The following is a 16,930-nucleotide window of genomic DNA, read 5'->3' on the forward strand; positions in this document are numbered from 1 at the left end:
GAAACAGAGGCCAAACTACCAGAAAAGTGGGCTCACAGAACTCAAAAAAAGAGAGTGGCCATACTCTAGGGGTAATGGATGGCTGGGAAGTAAAATCAGTGTTCTGGATCTCATAATCAAAGAGTTGGGCCACAAAAGGAAGAAGGTGGTTGAAGGGGTCATACAATCCCTCTGGAAGAAAGAAAAAATTTCCATAAATAACTTACATTTCACAAAAGTTTGATGTTTTGTGCAGTTTTTTATACCCACAGACTTCAACCTCTGCAAAAGATGGAGGGATTGAGGTATTTTTTGATATTTCTTTTTTGGGGTCAAATTCAGTCATTGTTTTGCAGGATCTAATTTCAGCTGTTTTGTTATTGCTGTTCATAATAAGCTCCTAATAAATGCATTTTTTGTTCATTTGAAATGAGTTTGTTTGAGGGAATTCACATGAGTCTGTCTTTTTGGCCAAGTATGAGGTAGATTTCGTGAATCCAAAAAGTCGTCATAAAGGAAATGTATGACTACAAAAGGAAAGAGGCCGATCATATAGCAAGAGCTAGAACTGTGCAGATTGAGTACGTAGAATAGGCTGAGCCTGATTCTGTCTGGCCCTTGAGTTACTGTGGTTTGATCCTTCTTGGTTATTCAACCGTCAACAAAACAGAGATTTACTTATTTACATCTTACTTTTACATAGGATTTTCAAACAGGAGGTAGCATTTAGATGGGTAGAGAAGACCTCCTTAGCAGGGGAGGTTGTAATGACTTCCGGGGCCTCTAGATAACCCTTGGTCTAAAGGACTCCTAGTGGGTGTCTCTTTTATATCCTGAGGTGGTCCAGAAATAATGTTAGTACAGGCAGAGGCCACCAGGAGACTTGAGTCTTTGCTCCCTGGTTCTGGTCCATGGTGATCTCATCACAGTACTTTATTGGTATCTGGCATATGTTGAAAGAGCTGAAAGAATTTCATCTGGACTTGTTGTCTGGTTCCTCTGTAAGGGATTTATGGAAGGAAGGATCATAGGATCATGCAGAATAAGAAGGCTTGGATGGCTTTCCATCTAGGCTGGTAGAAGGGAGATCCCAGATCCTGAGGTGAGGTTATCTGCTGAGAGAGAGAATGACAGGGATGTTTATATGGAGGAACTGGGGCTTTGAGGAAAGGAAATTGTGGGTATATTTGAAAGTGAGAGATGAAGTCAGATTTTTTGAATTTGATGATTTGGTAATCATTTTACTACAAGGATGGTTTTTAAAGAAAAAGTTTAATTGCTAATTACCCCCCCCCCATTCCTTTCCCCTTGAGCTTTGTAACAACAATGGAAAAAAAGCGTTTAGAACCAACACAGCAACCATGCCTTCCAACATATGTATCATTTGTTATTACCCGTTTTTATGAGATATTTCATCATGAGTCTTCTGGAACCAATATTAGTCATTTCATGTAATGATACAGAGTTGTTGTTTTTTTTAATTTTTTAAAAAAATTTTTGTAGTTGACTTTTCATGGTTTGGTGGCTATTATGTAATATATAACTTTGAGATATAACTTTCAGTTTAAAAGGTTATCTATCCTTCAACTAAATTTTCATGATGATGATAATTTTTTAAAGGAAACCTAAGCTATAGAATATATCTTATAGAAAGAATCTCCCACCCCCATCCCCACCCCAAATATGTCTCTTTGCTTTAAAGATTTCAGCCAACAAATGGTAGCCTTGATGTAATAGAATTAGGTAGAGTCAACCTTGGAATCATAGAGACCTGGAAGAGTCCCCAGAGACCACCTGCATAGTTCAAACCCCTTATTTTACAGATGTGGAAACAGACTCAGAGCAGTTAAGTGACCTGTTGGAGGTCACGAGTACCAGAGGCAACATACAAACCCAAGTCTCTGACTCCAGAGCCAGTGAGTGCTCTTTCCATGTTGTTCAAGTCTTCTCTCTCACACGTGCTCGTGGTGTGACCGTGAGCTCTTTACTTAAGCTCTCAGTGCCTCACAGCAGTTGCCCATCTCTACTGGTAAGGACTTTATATATCCCTTCAATCAATGAGATCTTAGGTCTGGTCCAAAGAAAAAAAAATGCAGCCAAAATAATGGATGCAGAATGAAAGGAGATTTGATTTTATATAAATTACAATTTCTGTTCTGTACTAATCAACAAATCTCATTCTTCCTCAGGAACATACTTTAATAGGATCAGCTAATTCCCAAGATATCCAGCTCTGTGGAATGGGAATTCTGCCTGAACATTGTATTATAGACATCACACCAGAGGGCCAAGTTGTTCTAACTCCTCAGAAAAACACCAGGTATCGTGTGCTACAATAATGGCCATTATTAGTATTACATTTCTTACTTATTGGGAGACAGTCAGTAGCAAGGAGATTTGATGTGCTTTTGCTTTTTATTTTTTTAAGTCACTGGCTTATTTGAAAGACAGGTACTTGCAGGATGGAAGTTCAAGATGGTACTGCTATTTTATGTTTATTTTTCTGAATGATAAAATTATTACTTAACCCAATTGTGGTGGCTGAAGGTACTCACTTCTTTGGATGGGCCCTGTTTTTTTGTTTTTTTTTTCATGTTTTAAGTTGAATCTTTGTACCATTGGAAAATATATGTTATTTTATGTTCTTTCTGAAGCAAGTGGGGCATAAATGTTATATGAGTATTTATTTTTGTTCTAATTTTAGTGTTTTAGATTGTTTTTTAGTTATGCACAGTTACTATGGAAGTATCTCCTTTTGTGAACTGCTCCAATAGTTCTTTAATCCTTTTATTGAAGTTAATTATAGATTTATTCAAAGAGATTTTTCAGTTATCTGAACTGAAATCCATCAGTGATCTGAGATGGATTTTCTTGATTCCCTTTTTGCTTTTTTTATTTTAATTTTTATTGAACCAGTGGAAACAAAGGACTAGAATTATAATCCCATCTCTGCCAACAACTACTGGCATGACTTAGCTCAAGAAGTTAGCAACTTCTCTGGGCCTCAGTTTCCTAATCTTTAAAATGAGAGGATTAGATTAGATGGTCTCAAGAACCCTTCTAACTTTAAATCTGTGATCTGTGATTAATATGTCTTGTTTTAAATCACTTTCATTTCCTACTACACAGAATGCTATCCCTTATAACAAAGAGTAGAAAATAAAGAGAAAAAATCCAGTTTGGCAAAGCTAGCATGCAGTGTTTTACACATACACACACACACACACAATATACCACCTTTGCAAAAGAAGGAGGGAAGGAGATGTGTCCTTATATCTCTTTTTTCCTGGGTTTGCTTATTATGCATATACTTTAGTCAGTTTCTCTCTCCCTCTCCCCCCCTTCCACCCTTCCTTTTTTCCTATTTATATTGATGTAGTAATTTGTATTGCTTTTTTTGCATTTTCATCACCTCATGTGAATCTATTACATGCTTCTTTATAATATGTCAGACTTTCTAGACAAGTGGAACCCTGCTACTAGTACTCTTGAGTCTAAAAGACTTCTTAATTGCCATAAATTCTGAGTAATGTTGAGGTTTAAATTAACTTGCTAAACCTGTGATCTATCTTTATCTCATTAAAATATTTGTAATGTCCTCTGATTAGCCACATCTTCTCGGGAGGAGACTACACTTCATTTGATCCTAAGGTGTCATATAGCAGTGTTATCTCTAACAAAATAATTATTAAACTGCTTAAGTTAATATGTTACATGGTTATTTGGTATATTATAAACTAGAAAATTACTATGTTCACCAGAATCTGTAAGTGCTGACATAACTCTAGTGTCTTGAGCAGTTTTTTCAGTTCGTTTTGCTTCGAATAGTACTTTCCCCTTTGAAGTTTTTATATTGAAAAATGTATTATGTGTATTTTCTGCTTGGATGCAGTAGAAATTCCAATTAGTGTGTGTTTATGACGTCTGAAGTATACAGGGTTGGACTAGCTCGGTGTTATACTCTCTAGAGTTTTTTTCAGACCTCTAACTTAAAAAAAAAAAGTTCCAGAATTTCACCATTAGATGGCACTACTTTATTTGATGACTAAGACCTTTTTTTTTTAAGTCCCTTTGTAAGGCACAGTGAATTAAGAAACTAAATTAAGCCACTTTAAAAAACCCCCACCATTAATTAGTGAAATGTACATAACCACAACTTACATAAGTTCTTTGTGCAAAGTAGGCATTCGGTACATACTTCTTCATTTGAAATATGAGAAAAGGTCTGAAGCAAGAAATAAAAGAATTTGATGTGAATTACCTTCTGCCAGTATAATCTTGAGTCTCCCCTGGGTGAGTTACCTGAGACTTAGCAAGTTTAAATGACACCATGACCATTAAAGATGAAGTTTTTAATCCTTGAGAAATACAGCATGGAACCGTGCATAGAGAAGAGACTTCAGACAGGACGATCTTAGTTCATGCAAAGCCTGCCTAGGACATGTGCAGACTCTGTGACCCTGAAGAGCCCCCGGCCACTCTAGAGACTACAAGTTCTAGAAGAGTTGCTGATTGACATTGGCAGATGAAGTCTCCTCACCAGGAGCTCCTTGAGCCAGTGAAGGTGTATACCTCTCACCACATATTTACTGACTGACTCAGATTCATAGCTACACCTCCCTGCTGTACCTGCAGTCCCCCCCCACTGGCACTTCTCCAGGGTGATAAGCACAGGGAGCAGCTGCCACTGCTTCAGACATACATGCTTATTTATCATAAGGCAGTATAGTTTCTTGCCCATCCAGTGGAAGACAAACTTCCCCCACCTTGTTCCATTCATCCCTGTAATTCAAAGTGATTGTCTGCTGAGGTAAATCCTTTCCTCTGAGTATTTATTCTAACATTTATCCCTGGCTACCTCAACTTTGCTCCTCCTGAGTCCAAATCCTCCTTTGTTCTCTTATTTTATTATGCTCTCTGGAACCCTTGCTCTAATAATAAATTCTAACTTGTCCCAAATAGATCACTTCAAATTACCCTCTTTCCAGCTAGTGGCACTCTTGAGAACCTGGCTGTCTCCAGATGACACTTGGCCACCCTCTTCACTATAAGTTATTCCTTTCATATCCCCCAAATCCAAGAAGAATAAGTCTTCTTGCTCCCCTCTGCACCTTCCTTATCCTCCTGCTGTGATCATTCAGTTGCTTTCCTCTTTTAAGGTTCACTTCATCCATCTCACCAAACCAGGTTGTTATTGCAGTAGGTTTCCATGGACTGGCCAAGGTCACTCTCCTTGAAGACACTTCATGGCATTACAATAAATTTAGATATCACTTAGAATCCCATGGCCTCTTAGCTTCTTGGTGTCCTCAGTGTCTACTGTTCACATCTTCACTCAAACCTAGCCAGTCATAGAAGTGGTCATACCTTAGGTCTTATAATCATCCATAACTGCTGCCTCCATTATCTTTAACTCTGAAATTTCCCTTCTAGGCTTCTGTCTCCCCTGCTTACTCACTCCTCTTACTCCTATTCTTTGTCCTGGCCATATGTTTTCCTTGACCATTAATCGTGCTTGAGCCTTACTTGGTAAATTATCTTCACGCTCTTGACCCCATGGTTACCAGTTTGGCATGACAGTGTTCTCTACTCTTGAACCCCTTCCCCCTTTGTCCTTTTGCCTTTCTTGCCTTTGATCACTCACCAGCATTCCTTTCTCCACTTCTTTGCCTATACTGCTGAATGTATCTGGAGGGAGTCATGCAACAGTGTCTGACCACATCCCTTCTCCACTCAAGAAGCTTCACTTGCTCTCTATTTCCTGTAGGATGAAAACATAGACTCTTCTGTTTGGCACTTAAGGCCTTAACAATCTGACTCCAACTTGTCTTTCTAGATTTATTCCACATTAGCATCCCTCATTCTCTCTGTCTTCTATCCGAACTGGCCCATTTCCTACTTTATTCATATACAGCCGTGTGTCTCTCTCCTTCTTTCTCTTCCCTCTGACTCTTAGAATCTCTAGATTTATTAAAGGCTCAGCTCAAATGTCACCTCCTATAGAAGGCCTTTGCTGATCTCCCCAGTTGTTCCTACTGTACCTTCCCCCTAAAATTACTTTGCATTTGCCTTGTATATATTTTGTATTTACTTAACTCTGTACATCTGTAATCTCCCAGGATCATGTAACACTTTGAGGAGAGAGACTGTTATATTTTTGTATTTTATCTCCCTTCCCTAGCACTGTACCTTGAATACATTAGGCACTTAATAAATGTTTATTCAATTGACTTGAACCCTAACTACAAATTTGTTATCTATTAACTAGATCCTTACTGTCATTTTATTTTTGCCTGATAATAGATTCTGTCACCATCCTCAAAGTGATTTTTCATAACTTTATTTCTTTGAGTCCCTATTACCAGCAGATGCTCTAGCATCCTAGTTTATTGAGAAATATGAGTCCATCTGAGATAAAATCCGTACTCTAAAACCTCTCTACATCTCTTTCCTCCTTTTGTATAGTCTCTGAGGAAGAGATTTGCCTTGCCCAGGCCCACCTTCTACTTGTGCCTTTGATTTCTCCTTTTCTGAAGTTTGTCCCATTTACTATTCTTTTTCTCTCTCTCATCTTCTGTCTCCCTTTCTACTGGCTCTTTTTCTATGGCTTACAATTATGTATGGGTTTTCTCTATACTTAAAAGACTTTTCAATTAAGTTATCCTCTATCTTTCCTTTGATTGCTAATCTCTGGAAAGAGTTGTCTGTACTTGCTGCTACTTCTTCTCACTGTCTAACCACTCTAAGATGTTTTTAGTCAATTCCCAATCTTAGCACTTTGCTGAAACTTCTGTCTCTATACCAGCTATCATTTGACTCCTAAAATCAGTGGCCTTTTCTCAGTCCTCATTTTACTTAACCTCTCTTTAGCTTTTGATACTTGGTCACCATATTCGCTTATGTATTCTCTCCTTTCTTGGCATCTGTGGCACAGCTCTCACCTGGTTCTCCTTCTACCCATGTGACAATTTCTTCTCAGTGTGTTGCTAGTTCATCATCCATCACTTCTCCTTAAGTTTTGGTATCACTCAAAATTATCTCCTGGGCCATCTTTTCATTTTACATTCTCCTCTGTGGACTCAGTTACCACTTCTGTTCAGATGACTCCCCAAACTGCATATTAAGTAAGCCATAATCTCTCATCTGTACTCCAGTTTCACAACACCAGCCACCTGCTAGACATCTTCACCTGTATGTCCCATTGGCATGGGTGATAACCTTGACATATCCAGAAAGGGAACTTGGCATCTTTGTTCTTAAATTCAACCCCCCACCTTCACCTCTAGACTCCCCTCTCTCTGTTGAGGGCTCTGCTCCTTGATTCATCTTTTTCTTTTCCTGTTACCCTCCCTTTGTTTGGGTTGCTCAGGCTTCTGTGTCATTCACATCTGTTTCCTTCTGTCCATTCACATGGCTACTACTTCTTACCTCTACTGTTGTAATGACCTCCCAATTTGTTACCCTACTTCTAGTCTCTTCTTTTTCCTCTCCACACCATCATCTACATACACAGGAGCCAGAAATCTCTTCTTAAACCCTAGGTCTCATCATGTTATTTCCCTGATCAGTAGACTTCCAGGTCTCCCTTTTTCCACGTAGGATAAAATATAAACTCCTGACCTTAGCTTACACCCTCCACAAGCTGGCTGTATTAGCCTTTTCCAGCCTCGTTCCATATTATTCCCTTTTACGTAATCTATACTATACTTGAACTAGAGGTCAGAAGGATGGGGGAGAGAGGACAGAAGCCTATAAAGACCTTGCTGGTAACGATTGATTGCCTGCCTATGTTGCATGGAAAGGTGGTGGTCTATCCAGTTCACACTGGGTGCAGGTCAAGGGAAGGACATCAGCAGTGGCAGGTTGTGGCTGCAAGTGTGCACAGTTCCTGGCACTTAGTAGGAGCTTAATAAGTGTTTGATGAAGTGATTGATCAGCAATGCTGTATTCTCCTTAGTTCTAATATTTTCTTCTACTACTTCCATGATTTATCTTGGATACTCCACTTTAGAAACCATTACTCTGGACACGGTTGATTGATCTGGTACTTAAATTAAATATTATCACTGTACTTAGCACGTTGTAGGTGCTTAATAAATGTTTATTTATTGATTAATTATTTTAGTAATGATTTTTGTCTTATTTAATTTTTTAAATATTTAATACAAAGTATTATTTATTGCCTAGCATGTTGTAGGTGCTTCATAAATGTTTATTTATTGATTAATTATTTTAGTAATGATTTTTGTCCTATTTAATTTTTTAAATATTTAATACAAAGTATTCGTGTATATGGGACTTTTAAATCTACTAGTAGTAAACTTAATGTTATAAACTTCCAAATCATTATAGAGATTGGTAGATTTTATGGTTCCTATAAATGAGGTGTGTATGTGTGTATGTGAATTTTTAAAAATTGCTATAGCCTATATCTCTAGTAATGTTTTAACATTAAAATATAAATGGCAGCTATCATAATTCACTTGTAAATTTAATCTTTTCTCCACACAGGACATTTGTAAATGGTTCTTCTGTTGCAAATCCTATACAGTTACACCATGGAGACCGAATCTTATGGGGAAACAACCACTTTTTCAGGTACAGGAGTTTTGACATTGTACATTAGTCCTCTGGGAAGGACCCCTAACTATTGAGCATCTTAATCTGAAGGTAAAAAATATAGATGTAGAATTTGACTCAGCTTAATACAGCAATACTAAGCTTTTATTAAGGGCCTGATGTGTACAGAGCATTATGTCTGATCCATGGGGAGATATGGAATTTAAACTCAATGAAATTAAAAATCACAGATTATATAGCTAGGCAGGTATTTTTCTTAGAATTTTATCATCATTGATTTATCTTTTTCATGTTCATTATTTAATTTTTTAGCATTAAATTTTTTTAAATTTTTGAGTTTCAAATTCTCTCTTTCCAGTCCCTCCACCACCCATTGAGCAGGCAAGCAATATGATATCAATTATACATGTGAAATCATGCGAAACATATTTCTAGGCAAATATAAAATGGATAGTACAATCAGAACACTGGTAGGACAGTCAGGAAAGATAGTGAATTTACTCATCTCCCTTTCTCTTTTCCCCAAATGATTTGTTTGGATGATTCAAAAGAAGGTAGAGGGGAATAATAAATGTATTTTCTGACTATATGACTGTCCTGGTATCTACTAGGCAAGACATGTTTAAAGTGAAATTCTAAGTATATTTTACTAAAGAACCATAAATCATCCAAGATTGTATGACAATTAGTGAAAAAGGAAGCTCTATGACATGGACAGACAACTTGTCTGGGCCATAGTTTCATCATTGATACGATGTGGGGGACTTAAAGTTATTTTCATTTGTCAAATTCTATCGTTCCAGAAAATTAGAACTGAACTTTCTCCTGAGAGTCTTCTTTCCTTCATTCCAGCTGGTACTCTTAAGCATATTGCCTTTCTTCAGGCATCAAATTAATTGTGTTATTGAAACTACTGGGGAGCCTCTGGTTGTAGACTGATTCCTTTTCCTAAAAGGTACAAGAAGAGCCTGGATCTGGAGTGGAAATTATATAAAGAAATTTTCTTTGTGTTGTCTTTTCAAACTGTTATGACTCTGACTTTAGCTCTTGTTGTTTCTCTCCCTTGTGACTATATTATATTCACTTAGAGCTTGAACCATGACCCCTAACTTGATGACTCCCATGTTCCTTGTGGGATACCTGTCCCTGGAATGCTGTCTCATTTTATCTGGCTTCCATCAAGACTCATCTGTATTGCTGCAGGAGGCCTTTTCTGGTGCCCCTCACTCCATTTTTAGTGCCATCTCTCTGAAATTAACTTTGATCTATTCTGTATATATTTTGTATATATATTCATATGTTAACTCTCCAGCAGAATGTGAGATTCTTGAGGGCAGGGACCATGTTTTTGTCTTTCTAATTCCAATACTTAGCACAGTGCTTAACACATAGTAAGCACTTAATAAGTGCTGATTGACTTAGTTGAGATTCTTCATTTGTCCCTCTAAAATTTTATCTTGTTAAGATTTTAATGCATTGTACAGGCTTTAGAGATCTTTTGAGATCTTGACTCTTACTCAGTATGTTAATATCTATCTCCAGCCTTAACTTCTCTTTCAAGCTCCAGTCCTACATTTCCGACTCTCTGCTCTACCTGTCTTTCTTCCTTCTCAAATTCAACATATTTAAAAGCCAAATCTGTCGTTTTCCTCTCAAATCCAAGTTCTCCTCTTGACTAATATTTCTTTCAATAAGTTAAAACTTTAGAATCATCTTTGTCTCCTCTTTCTCCACTCCATTCAATGATCAAGACCTGTTGATTCTTCCATAGGAACATCTCTTACATTTGTCCTCAAGTTGAGGAGCCTTATCTCACCTCATGCCTAAACTATTGCAATAATTCAGGCTCTTTGGGTAGAGATGTTACCCCTTCAGTCCATCCTATCAAATTAATCTTTCTAAAGTAACAATTTGATAATATAATTTACCTGTTCATCAGGTGACTTTCCCTTGTCTAATAAAAGTGTGAGCTAAAATTTATATAGTGCTTTGTTAGGTAATGTTTTTTACATTTAACATTTCATCTTGTCCTTATAACAACCTTGTGGCGTAAATGTCTTCATTATTTCCATGTACAGATGAGAAAACAGGTTTGCAGACAAAAGAACATAGATTTATTGCTAAAAGGCACCTTAAAGGTCATCTAGTCCAACCCCCGCATTTTACAGGTGAAGAACTGAAGTGCAGAGAGTTTGAGAGACTTATCTAAGGTCACACAAGTAGGAAGTACAGAGAATAGATTTTAATTTCCCTCCCCTGACTCCAAATCTAACACTCTTTTCCACAACCACACTCTAGTGGCTTATAAGGGTCACACTGCTAGAAAGTATGTAGGGTGGGATTCTAACCCATTTCTTTCTGACTACAAGCCTGTGTTTCTATCCATTCTAATCAAACCTTAATCTCTTAGGTTGACTTTTAATGAATTAAAAGCCCTCCAAAATCTTGACCTTAGTCTTAGCTTTCATCATTTCCCCTACAATAACCTTATGTGCTTGTCAGTTTTGGTTGCTTGCCATTCCTCAAAAGTATACTCTACTTTTCTACCTCTTTGGCTAAACATGTTCCTTTTGCCTGTACTTTCTTTCTACTCTATCTACTTATGAAACTCCTAGCCATTCTTCAATGTCTAGCTTAAATTATGCCCATTACATGAAGCCTTCCCTGAATATCTTAGCTAGAAATGAATTCGTCTGGTATTTAAAATTTGTAATAATTACAAGGTCATATTTCACATAAGTAACACATAATTATTTGTGTTGCACATCTCTTATTTATCTTACTGGATTGTCAGATCCTTAGAGCAAGGACTGTTTTATACACATCTGTATTTTTTGTGGCAAAAGTACTTTGTAAATTTTAAGTGCCAAATAAATGTGAATTGTAGTTGTCATCTGGCCCTCAGTAGACACTTTATTCAGTATTTGTTAGATGAACGAATAAGATTTTATTGAGAAAATCATTCTTTTTTACTTTTTCAAGACTCAATTTGCCTAAAAAGAAAAAGAAGCTAGATAAAGAAGAAGATGAGGACCAAGAACATTCTGTGAAGAACAGCAACAGTGCGGAGCAGCTGGATGTAGACGGAGACACTTCAAGCGAGGTGTCCAGTGAAATTAACTTCAATTATGAGTATGCCCAAATGGAAGTGACTATGAAGGCTCTGGGGAACAATGGTAAACAGTACCCCATTCTTCTTGGGTTCTTTGGAGTTCTTAGAAGTTCTTAGAAGTCACACTAATGGAAGAGGCCTTCCAAATGATCATCAGAGTGGAAGTGCTGGTGTTGCTTTTCTCTGTAGCTTTGATTTAACTTACACCCAAAGCCAGATTTCCCCAAAACTTCTAGTTCACAGCATTTCTTCACTGCCCCCAAGTTTGGGTCATTGGTAATAGAATACAGTACAAAGCCATGGAGGACCTTAGCAATCTTATGTGATGTGCTGATTTTACAGGCCAGGAAACAGACTTTCGCACTGTGGGACGTTCCCAAGTTGACTGAGGGCTTAAGACCCTCCCGCCTCAGATTATTGTGAGGAGCCAATGAAAGGGTCTTTAGAAAGCACTCTGCAACTTTAGTGTACTGTACAAATTTTGGAAGTACTGCAGAACTGGAGAAGGGCAAATATCTTCCTGATTTTCAGAAAATTCTGGAATTTGATGTTAAAGAGGTAGTGAGTGAATATCTAGAAAAAAGAGCCATCTTTCTATAGAGCTAATGTGGCTTCAGTAAAAACAGATCATCCCAGACCACCACTACAATCTTTTTTGACCAGATTTCTCAACTTGATAGTATTTGATAAACTGTCTGGAGGTCTTGTGAAAAGGACCAAGAAGTATGCTTTAGGTAACAGTACCATTAGATGGATTTGGAACTCCCCAAGATTGGCTGGATTAGGAGTAATCCTTTAAGTGTTCGTCTTATCAGGAGGTCTCCTGTGGAACGCTCCTGGGTTTTGTCTTTGACCCTCTACTCTCTTGCGTTTATATCGGAAGTTTGGGTAAAGCCACCTTTGTCTGATTTACAGATGACACAAAGCTTGGAGGGATGGATAACATCCTGAATGACGGAGTTATGATCAAAGCAATTGTGACCTTGGTTTCAGTTCAGTAAGATGAAATTTAATATGAATAAATGCCTTATACTTGTGTTCAGGAAATTAACCCCACAAGTACAAGATGTTGGAGGAGGGGTGATTAGATTGTAGTTTGAAAAAAATGTGGTGATTTTTAAATGGACTAAATAGCTCAATATAAATCAGCAACATGACATGGCTGCCAAAAAAAGCTTACATAATTTTGGGTTGCAGTAAGAGAGGAATAACTTCTAGGAACAAGGAGGTGAGAATCCTATTTTACTCTGCCCTAGTCAGATCACATCTGCCATATTGTGTTCACTTCTGGGTACTACATTTTAGGAAGGACTGGAGAGTGTCCAGAAGAAGGTAACCAGGGTGGTGGACAGTGCCTTGTGTCCGCATAATAAGAATGTCAGTTGAAGGAACCAAGAATAGTTTGGAGAAGAGAAAGAAGATTTGGGAGGGAGACGCAGTGGCTGCGTCTACCTTGTAGAAGAGCTATTAGACTTGTTATGGTTGGCTTTACTGGGAAGAACAAGAACTTGGATTTTTTCAAGGAATCAAATTTAGGCTTGATATCAGGAAAAACTTGTTCACATGAGAACTGTCACAAAGTGGAATGGATTGCCTCTGATGTAGTGGGCTCAACCTCCTCAGAGGTCTTCCAGCAAGTCTTGGCTTACCACTTGTTAAAAATGTTATAGTGGGGAATCTTTTTCACATAAGGTTTAAACTTGCATGGACACAGAGATGTCTTCCCGCACTGGAATGTTCAGCGTTATCAGTTACTTTTTACAAGGTTGCAGAATTGGGGTTCATATCCGGATCTTCTGATTCCAAGCATGTTTAAATTGCTTAATGATTATTATCATCTTTAATGCCATTGTATAACATTTCCATATATGTCTCAGAAAACAGTTGGATCTTGTTCCTTCTGACAGAAACCTAATACTATTTTTTGCTAAGGAGTAGGAGGAAGGTTTTATAAGTGATGATGTGATGGAGACTGAGAATATGTGTATTAACTTTATTCCACTTGTCTTCAGGTGCCTATGGTGCTATGTGAAATCCATATGTAGTGGTAAAAAATTGTAGACAAAATATTTGTGCCATTCCAGTGAAGATTTTATAACATTTTTTTTTTACTCTTCTCTATATATCCTCCTAATCATTACTTTTTCTTAGGGAGTTATGGTTATTGAGCTTTGTAACATTTTTATTGTTAGAAATTATTTTAAAATATTGAAAATGAAGAAGTATTTTGAAATAAGATATAATCAGGTAGTATAGAATTTTAGTAATGTATCCACAGATACTTTGGCCTCAATTTTATGGCTATTTTAGACATTGGTGGTTGTCATTTTTTTTAATGCTGCCAACATTCATATTCCAAATAGACCAGTTTTACATTTTCTTCATGAAATGTGAAACCAAATTCTTTTGTGAAATTGAGCCCATGACATCATTTACAGTAGTCTTGTAACACCGTATGCTGTCTAAAGATGCACATGATATTAAGAGTGGGAAATAGTTTAGTCAGGGGTTCTGTTAACTAGTGTAACAGGATTATAGAACAATATTTGAAGTATGTGTTTTAGGTCATTGAATTTTTAAGCCAAATATTTATTCTATTTCAAGTACTTACCTGTGGTTTCTTGATCTTGATTAGATCCCATGCAGTCTATCTTGTACAGCTTGGAGCAACAGCATGAAGAGGAGAAGCGGTCAGCATTGGAGCGTCAGAGGCTGATGTATGAGCATGAGCTGGAGCAGCTAAGAAGAAGGCTTTCTCCTGAGAAACAACCCTACCGTAGTAGTATGGACAAGTTCCCCTTCCATTCTCCCAGTGCTCAGCAGCGCTTAAGACAGTGGGCAGAAGAGAGGTAGGTGAAAGATTGTTGTTGTTTGGTCGTTCTCAGGCGTGTCCCATTTGGGGTGACCCCGTTTAGGAAGGTTTCTTGGCAGAGACACTGGAGTGGTTTGCTGTTTTCTTCTCCAGCTTATTTTACAGATGAGGAAACTAAGGCAAACAGGGTTAAGTGACCTGCCCAGGTAACACAGCTAGTAAGTGTCTGAGGCCAGATTTAAACTCAGGTCTTCTTGGCTCCAGGTCCCAAGTTGTATCCACTGCTCCCTAGATGCCCTAGGTGAAAGATACAGAATTATTTTGTACCAGTCAAAGAAGTGCTGGTAGTAGGCATATAAACTGAATAGGACAGTTACCATGTGACCAAACAAATTTGTCCAAAAGATTAATATTTATTAAATCTGTAGAAAACAAGAACTGGGTAAAAAATTAATTATTTAACAAAGATATTTGGGGAAACTTGAACCATGTCTTGAGAAATGGATTTAAACCGATTTCTTAATCATATATCACAATGAATTTTAGCTGAATGGTAGACTTAATCAAAAAAGAACCAAAAAAATATGTAGGACAGGAAAATAATGTATTTTTTTCTGTCATGGAAGGGAGATTTACTTTTTAAAAATTATACAAACATAGGAATAAGACAGATATGCTTAATTACATAAAATATTGACATGATATAAGAAATATGGTAAAAAATAAAAATAACAGAATGGGGAAATATATTGGAAATTGGACAGATAAAAATCCAAAATATACAAGGAGATAAAGAACTGTTTATATATGTATATAAAATAAAGGCAATACCCATTCCCCAGTCAATAAAAATTGAAACTTATGAACAGGTTACAAAGACGAAGCAGAAATTTTTTGTATTCCCTTATAAGGATGTTTGACCTCCCTAATAAATACAGATGCATTTTAAAATAACTTTGAGTCATACTAATCAGATTGGCAAAAATAATTAAAAGCCAGAAACTCAGTCCCGTAGGATTGTAGAGAAACACACAAAACTGTTTGATGTTGATGAAATTGCAGACTAGTACAATCTTTTGAGAAAGTAATCTGGTTGGTAAAAGTTACAAAAATAATCGTTCCCTTTGGCCCAGTAATTGCATTGTTGGGATATTGTTTGTGCTGTTCCTGACCTGTGATTTCATTAGTGTGGGGGACCTCTTGGTGTAGAGTGATGGGAAACTTTGCCCAGCAATGTGATTAGCAATTCATTTGTAACTTAAAAGTTTTTACAGTTGCCTGGGGCCCTGAGGAGTTGATTAATTTGCCCATGGTTTTACAACTAGTGTGTGGGCTTCTCATTGCTACGCCACATTGCCTGAGATTATTATTAAAAAGAAAGAAATAGCTGTCTCTTCAAATATATTTGTTGTTGTTGAATCGTTTCAGTCATGTCTGACTCTTTGTGTCTCCATTTGGGATTTTCTTGGCAAAGATACTGGGGTGGTTTGCCATTTCCTTCTCCAGCTCATTTTACCAGTGAGGAAACTGAGGCAAATAGGGTTAAGTGACTTGCCCAGGCTCACACAGCTAGTAAGTGTCTGAGACTGGATTTGAACTTAGGTCTTCCTTACTCCAAGACCAGTACTCCATTCACTGTGCCGCCTAGCTGCCCCAAATATATTTATAACAGTATTATTCTGATATAGCACTAGGAAAAGGTCATCTATATCATCTATAATGAAGTCTAGGGTCCTTGGTGGGGCAAAGTGGGGAGGGGCAAGGCTTGATCCATGTATTATCAATTAGGATGGTAGAATATATCCAGTCCTTCTCTTTGTAATAGCCAAACTTTGAGGTCGTCTCCAACAGAACTGTACTACCTGTCAACTATTTAGCCCAATACTCCCTCTCTCTACAAACTCCCAACCCAACTTTTTCCTCAGAGAGTCAGGCTTTTGCCCAGGGTGATTGTAATCTAACCTTAGCTCTGGAACTCACCTAGACTAGCTACTCTTATGGAGGTGCCTTCAGGGAAAACCCCCACCCCTACCATTAACATCTGTGGTATGTTCCAAGATTTAAACTTCAGACATGATCTCTTTGCTGTCCCAGAAATTGTATAAAAGTGGAGTGTTATAACTAAGCACTATTTGGCATTCTCAGTTTATCATTTTTAAAAAAATTCGGTATTTTATTTTCACTTCCAAATTCTCTCCTCCCTTGGCCCAGCCGCTCCCATTGAGAAGGCAAGAAAAACAAAGCCCATTACAACAACTATGTATAGTCATGCAGAACAAATTCCACACTAGCCAAGCCCACAAAAAAGGAAGAAGGAGAAGAAAATATGCTTCTCTTTGCACTCTGATAGGTCAGTTTCTCTTTTTGGAAATGATCAGTGTTATTCTTTTCATACTAATTTATTGCATGTAGATCATGGTAGCTATGTAAGTTATATCATCTTCTCT

At 37.5% G+C, this 16,930-nt stretch overlaps 1 protein-coding gene across 1 annotated transcript in view; it reads left to right on the forward strand.

Annotated features, from left to right (window-relative positions):
* The window catches only part of KIF13B (kinesin family member 13B), a 246,338-nt gene that overhangs the window by 138,134 nt on the left and 91,274 nt on the right, over positions 1-16,930 (forward strand). The window contains exons 14-17 of the mRNA XM_027853795.1: positions 2,169-2,299; positions 8,491-8,577; positions 11,542-11,735; positions 14,307-14,520. Coding sequence (XP_027709596.1) covers positions 2,169-2,299; positions 8,491-8,577; positions 11,542-11,735; positions 14,307-14,520 — 626 coding nt within the window. The remainder of the gene's footprint in view (positions 1-2,168; positions 2,300-8,490; positions 8,578-11,541; positions 11,736-14,306; positions 14,521-16,930) is intronic.

Source organism: Vombatus ursinus, unplaced genomic scaffold (genome assembly GCF_900497805.2).
Source record: "Vombatus ursinus unplaced genomic scaffold, bare-nosed wombat genome assembly UNPS02010219.1, whole genome shotgun sequence".
NCBI lineage: Eukaryota > Metazoa > Chordata > Mammalia > Diprotodontia > Vombatidae > Vombatus > Vombatus ursinus.